Source organism: Megascapheus bottae, chromosome 16 (assembly GCF_031878675.1).
Source record: "Megascapheus bottae isolate mThoBot1 chromosome 16, mThoBot2.hap1, whole genome shotgun sequence".
In the NCBI taxonomy this organism is placed as follows: domain Eukaryota; kingdom Metazoa; phylum Chordata; class Mammalia; order Rodentia; family Geomyidae; genus Megascapheus; species Megascapheus bottae.
In genome coordinates, this window is record NC_143524.1 from 41,402,333 (window position 1) to 41,409,821 (window position 7,489).

Sequence of the window (7,489 nt, forward strand, 5' to 3'; positions counted from 1 at the left end):
ACTAGGAATCAAGCCCAGGTGTTTCATCCTTCTGCTCAAGTACTCTGTCACTCAGTGCCAAGGTGCCATCCCTGAGCATTCATTGGTCAAGGCTAGTGCTCTACCACTTGAGGTACAGCTCCACTTCCATTGTGGTGGTTAACTGGGGAACAGAGTTTTATGGACTTTCTTTCTCAGGCTGGCTTCAAACAATAATCCTAAAATCTCAGTCTCCTGAGTAGCTAGGATTACAGGCCTATACCAACACATCCACTCAAAAAATTTGTTTTGCCAGTCCTGGGCCTTGAAATCAGGGTCTGAGGCACTGTTGTTGGGCTTTCTCAAGGCTAGAACTCTACCACTTGACCCACAGCACCATATCCGGCTTTGTTCTATGTATGTGATACCAAGGAATCCACTCTGATCTTTGTGCATGCTAGGCAAACTCCCAGGCCCCACTCAAATTTTTAAATGGAAGGGAGTAATTATATATACTTTTCATATTACAGACTTAGAACTCTCAGAGTTTTTTGTTGTGTTCACTTGAACTTTTTTTTAATACAATCTATATGTGTATGCACACACACACACACACATTGTCTTCCATTGTTGGTCTAATATTTATTTACATACCAGCTTATCCAATGTTACAGATATTAGAATTCTGAAAACTTTGTGGGGACAGATTACTGTTAGTTTTCCATTTACCACAACTGATAAATGAGGCCTCTAAACTCAGGGGTGTTTGGTGGCATGAAGAAGGTGATAGGTGGTTTTGTAAAGGAGTTGGCTCCTGGGTAAAGATTTTCTGGGTTTCTGACTAATGTAGCACCCTGTATAAATTAAAGACATAACACTGAATGATACCTTACTGTTTCTTGTGGGCAGCCTGTACTTCTACACACCCTTGGGATATGCTAGAGAGTGGCCATGATGTTTTCTGTTATATTATCATGTTTCTTAAGGACTTATGAGCATTTTGGGAGGAAATTAAACTTCTGCTTCTGCCATGGGAATAAAACTGTGATAAGAATTATACACAGGAATTGGAAAAGCTTAGGAGTCAGTGGTAACTTCATATTGACAATTTGTCCATATCAGAAAGTGTTCACATGGCCTTTCAGGGAAAATGTATACAAACTTAAGACTTTCCTCCGCTGTGTTTAAGTGCATTCTAAATATAGATCTAATTTCCACAAAGTGAAATTTTCCTCTTTTCCATTGGAGACCTATGGGATCTCTATTTGTAAAAATTTTATCTACATGTTTGGAAAATCCCCAGAGAAACCATTAAGTTGATTATCCAAGCTTTCACTTAAATGGAGCACAATTGTAATACCAGTCATGAACGCCAGTGAAAAACCATGTGACATCACGGTGAGTTTGAATCATTTAAGAAAGTTTGCCACTAAATAGAAGGGATTTCAGAGGGTGGTTGAGTAAAGGAAGATTCTGAATTATATCATTCCAGCAAACGTGGAAGTGAAGGGAGTTGTGACTAGCTTTGAGGAGGGAAAGGAAAGTGGAAAAGCGAATGCAGCTTAGATTTGGAGGAAAGAAAGAGACACCATGATGCTGTTGTGATGAAGGCCAAAGACTAAGAGGGAAGGCAAGCTGATTCTCTCCAAGAACAGGAATCTTCCCTGAGCTCCAGAGATGGAAGAGTCATTCTTAGGAAGTAGTAAGACTTTCTACTACTAAAAATGAACCAGTGCAGAAGGAACAAGGAACTCTGGGGAACACATAGTCCCGTTTCTGACAATCACATGGGTGCTGTGCTGTTTTGCCAGGCTTAGAAAGCACCTAGGGCTATGATCTCATGTTCTTTCTAGGGAATTTGAACTTCAGGAACCCACATCTCCTTCCTCCTCACTTGGCTGTAGTATATTCACTTAGAATATTTTAAATAACAAGACAGGCAATTATACGGATCAATTCTATTTACTGCCTAAACAAGAATAGCTGAAATTCCATTTGTTCTACAGTGGTTGGAGGTATCTGCCTTCCTTGAGGTGCATGCTTATGTTTCCACATTTGCCATAGCACTAATTGTTTAAGGTATTTTTTATTCAAGCAGTAAAAGCAAATAGCCAAAAAGAGGGTTTGGAATCCACTGGTTCATCTGCCATCCAGTTCTTTTATTGTGCTGACTATGGCAGTGAAATGGGTAGACACACCCCTGTGCGTGCTATTTGTGTCTAGTGAGGGCCAGTGTGCAGTTCGGAGTACTGGGGAGCATGGAGATGCTGCAATGGGAGATGCTATACCAAGCTGAGCTGGAGAGTCTCGCAGTTGCAGTCCTACATGGAGAGGTGGGAAAGCTTTGCTGTGATGCTGGCACTGAGCAGAGACCTGAGGTTGTTGGAAGCTTGTTCCAGTGTCACATCGAAGAAATGATGTATTCAGCAGTGAAAATGGCCAGGGGAAATGTCCTCATATATTTGGTGAGATTTGGGAACCTCTAGTTGATATGAATGACTTGGTAGACTGGAAGGTAAGGAAATATTCAGTGATTTCAATCTACCTAACTGTGAAAAACATTGTACACTGTAGGCCAGTGGAAGGATGTTAGTTTTAGCTGTGAGTGTGTAAAAGGTCTGAAGAGTGGGCTAGACGTAATTTGCTTATGTCTGTTACAGAGTGAAAAATCATGATAATATTAAAATAAGTGCAACAGTACTAAATAAACTACCTTTTGATCGTAATATTCCAGGTTATGGATACATTTTCTATTATCTATTTTATTCACTGTTGAATGCTCTTTAGATTGAAGAAAGGTTTTCAGAAATAGGTAATTTGAATGCCTTCCTGTTTTCATGAAGATTATACTTTGTCAGACTAGTATTAGAGATCATTTACTTGTATCTGAACATTTGTAAAGTTTATCATTGGCTGAACATAATAATTGAAGAAAAATTTTGAGTGAACGCTAAGCTATACTCCACAACAGTGACTGAGAAAGAGAAGCAACAAAACTTTAACAAAGTATCTTTTGTAGGGAGATTAAAATGTTATAACATATGCTTTTATTGTGAAATTGCAATAAAATATGCACATCAGAGGAAATATTTAATTCGAGTTAATCATCAAAGTCAAGCAATGCCTAAAGAAAGATTTTTTTTTGCCAGTCCTTGGCTTGAGCTCAGGGCCTGAACACTGTCTTTGGACTTTTTCTCAAGGCTAGAGCTCTACCACTTGAGCCTCAGCACCACTTCTGGCTTTTTTTCTATGTATGTGTTACTGAGGAATCGAATTCGGGTCTTCATGCTAGGCCAGCACTCTACAACTAGGCAAAACTCCTGACCCAGAAAGATTTTTTTCAAAGCAAAATATATGGGGAAGAAGAATTTTCTTACGAATAAATATACTAAACTTAAATTAGAGAAGCTTAAAATAAAGATCTCCATCTTAAAATAGACAAGTCAGATGGAAGGCTAATGCCTCCCAAATTCTTAATTCATAAGTTAACGAAGGTTTCCTCTACTGAATATTATTTTAGTAAGCTACTATTATCATATTAATAAAAATACTGTAAAACTACTTGGAGATCAAATAATTCATCCAAAGGTGAGAGAACAATTGTGATCACATAGTATCTATAAAGCAAGAGCATGATGAAGCATGCATAGATACATAACCTGCTACATATCATATTTGCATATCTGGGAACAGGTATATTGAGAAAAAATAAACAGTATAGAAAACTGGTTTAATAGTAACAGTGTCATTAGCTAAATAGAAATACTACAGAAATCCATCATTTTGAACAGCCACAGTTACAGATAAAATGCGAAATGTACATGACTGTGACTTTAAAAGAATATTAGTTAATCTTTGCCTGGGTATGAGTAAATGCATATGCATGTTCCTGTCTTTCATTATTTTAATTTGGAGAGTCCAGATTCACTAAGTTGTCACTTAACATATAACCAAGCCAGACTCCATCAGAGCTTTGCTTAGTGTTGAGATCTTCACCTAATTTGATGGACTGCAATGCAGGAAACACATCAAGTAGGATTTCTAGGACTTCAGTTCTATGAGAAGTCCTTTCTTCCTTCTGTAACTTGGAGATTGGTTTGTGGGTGAAGATTCAGCAGTGGGGAATGTCCTGGGAATGTAAGGTGGTGCAAATAAACAGTTACAGCACCAAGCCACATCCGGCCAGAACCTGAACACTTAGACTTTTGATTTAGTGACTATCATACAAACAAGAAGGTAAAAGAAAATAGTCTCAGAAATGTATATACAGACAGTTTGCAAAACAACCTTCATGCTTAGTCACTGGAAGAAAATACTGTCATCTCTTTTATTGAACAGGATGTTCTATTTGGGCAGCGAGAAGCCTCTTTTGTTTTTGATCAGCATGAGTGGGATAAATGGCTCCAGCCTGACGCCAGCGTACTTCATCCTCAATGGGATCCCAGGGCTGGAAGCGGCACACCTGTGGGTCTCCCTGCCGTTCTGCTGTATGTACTTCATTGCGGTCGCAGGGAACGGTGGGCTCATCTATCTCATCAGCCACGAGGAGGCCCTGCATCGGCCCATGTATTACTTCCTAGCCATGCTCTCCCTCACAGACATTTCCGGGTGCAATACATTTGTCCCGAGCATGCTGTGCATCTTTTGGTTCAATCTCAAGGCGATCGGCTTTAATGCCTGCCTTGTCCAGATGTTTTTCATCCACATGCTGGCGGGCATGGAGTCTGGCGTGCTCATGCTCATGGCCCTGGACCGCTATGTGGCCATCTGCTACCCACTGCGCTATGCCACTATTCTGACCAACGCTGTCATTACCAAGGTTGGCTTAGCCACCTTCGCTCGAAACGTCTTGATCATGATCCCCTTTACTTTCCTGATCAAGCGTCTTCCCTACTGTAAGGGCAACCTCATCCACCATACCTATTGTGACCATATGTCTGTGGCCAAGTTATCCTGTGGCAATATCAAGATCAATGTCATTTATGGTCTCATAGCTGCCTTATTGATTGGGGGATTTGATATGGTCTGTATCTTCATGTCTTACACTCTTATTATCCGCGCGGTTCTGGCTCTGTCATCTGCAGATGCTCGCCACAAAGCCTTCAGCACCTGCACTTCACACATCTGTGCTATCATCATCACCTATGTCCCAGCCTTCTTCAACTTCTTCACTCACCGCTTTGGAGAGCACACCATACCCCACCATGTCCATATTCTCATAGCCAATCTTTACCTGTTGCTGCCCCCCACCTTGAATCCAGTTATCTATGGAGTGAAGACCAAGCAGATCCAGGAAGGAGTGATCAAATTGTTTTTAGGCAGGAAGACAGTTTGAGTATGAACTAAACCCACGATGCAGGATTTGGGATGCAGCAAAATGTTCAAGGAAGTGATTGAGGCAGGGAGGAAATATAAAACTCAGATATTGGGCCCAGGAGAATCTTGGTGAATATTCTGACACACAATACTGTAGTCCAATCCACTCATGTTGAATCCGAACACTAATTTTGTAGGTAAAAGCATTGTAGGAACCAGTGACATTTTTCATAGAATTTATCTTCAGGTAGACTTCATGGAATGAAGAGTAAGCCCATGTTATCATGTGAGCTCACATCTGTGCACTGTAGGGAGTGTGCAGGGAGGAGACAAGAGTGTCAGAGATCCTACCCAGATTCCAGGCACTGGGAAAGCTCGGGGCAATGAGCTGATGAGACAGGTAATGGAGCATGCTCCCCCAGAGTGTCGCCACTGAATTTCCAAAGTCCTATCCTGATTTCCATTCCACACATAGGTGAAACTTGTGTCACTTTGTGGGGAGGAATGTTTGTCTGCTTGTCATTATAATACTGCCCAGGTTTCTTACTAATGTTCCAGGTTGTTTACAAATGAAGCTAAAGATTATGGACATTTGGGAAGTTCTTGGAGTTACTGCCAAGAAAACTTGAAAGCTGCTAGAGCAGAGAGTTTTCTAGTTGGAAAAAAGCTTACAGAAAATCCTTATCCTTTGCCAAGCCTATGAGCCTGAGCAGGATGTTTTCCCTGAGTTTAATGTAGAGGAAGAAGCAGCAGAGTTATCAGGGACAATGGAAAGGGTTTGTCATTTGTATTTTTGAAAATACTTAGAAAAAAGAAATGGGAGTGAAAAGATAATGGAGCTTTCACAAATAGTAAATGGCAATAATATTAATCAGGAAGAAAGAATAAGAGGCCACTCCATGGTGTCTCATATTTCAAAAAATAAATAAAATGTGTTTAGGAAATAGATATAAGTGAATAAAGAGAATAGTTATTTTGATGAAAATGATATTCTTTTTGCTGCATAAAGGATGTATTTTAACAAATGGCCAATGTTTTGTAAGCTATATTAATAACACTATGTATTTTACAAAAGAATTTTTTGGCTTGGAAACAAAATCTGGGGTTTAAAAATATTACTTGCATTACAAAATATAATAAAAGTATATAACCTTATTGAGAGTTATTATTGCTTAGAAATATGTTCTTATTTTTATCATGTAGTCTGCATATAAACAAGATCAAATTAATGAAAATACTTCCATTACCTTCTGTTTCTATGTTCAAACTATTAAAATTACTTTCTATTTCTTTATAATTTTTGTTCTGTTTTCTATATATTCAAACATACTTCATCAGCCATTATACTAATGCTTCATATATGTTATTTGATAACATTTTCATTTCAGAATTATTAGGTTCATATAGTTATTTGTACTTTTGGGGTCAGAAGTATCAATTCCACCACAGTAACAATGATTGGGCTAGGTTAAAACATCAGGTTTTGGTGGTTCATTCCTATAAACCTAGCTACCCAGAAGGCTGAGATCTGAGGATGGCAGTTCAAAGCCAATGTGGACAGGAAGAGTCCGTGAGACTCTTATCTTCCACTAACCACCAATAAAACAGAAGTGGAGGTGTGGCTCGAGTTGCATAGTGCTAACCTTGAGCAAAAAAGCTAAGTGACAATGCCAGGGCCCTAAATTCAAGCCCCAGTATCACACACACACACACACACACACACACACACACACACACACAAATTGTAATAACACAATGAGCTCTGCTATGAGGCAGAACATGGCAGGCAACAACAGTCACACTGTAGACCAAAGTATAAGGCTACTAATGAGCTAAATAAAGCACAGTTAACATATATACTTGAGGTATGTGACAAACAATGGCCAGTGCATTTTGCTACTTTCTCCATTACAAACTCAAACATGGGCATGACTCTGAACATTGGCTCACAATTGCATTTGAACCTTTAGACCAGAATCTAGAGAAATTGAAAAAGAATCTAAGGGAGGTGGTATTAGAAAAAAATTTCAATTTCATGCTCACAGAGAAAATATAGTATAGGAATTAGAAGCAAGGTAGAGGGAGGAGAGAGAGAGACCATGGAAAATTCTTCATTTGAAATTCTGTCTTGTGTCCTAGCTACTTAGTCTGTGGCCAAGAATAGAAACTTGCTGAAAATGGCCCAGTATTTCCACATCAACCTCACTCCCTTTGG

General features: G+C 39.4%; 1 protein-coding gene across 1 annotated transcript; it reads left to right on the plus strand.

Annotated features, from left to right (window-relative positions):
* Positions 1-4,342: 4,342 nt before the first annotated feature.
* LOC150053320 (olfactory receptor 52N2-like) lies at positions 4,343-5,293 on the plus strand. The gene has a single exon (XM_090349028.1). It carries the CDS (start codon positions 4,343-4,345, stop codon positions 5,291-5,293), a length of 951 nt encoding a protein of 316 aa, XP_090205154.1.
* The last annotated feature ends 2,196 nt before the right edge of the window (positions 5,294-7,489 follow it).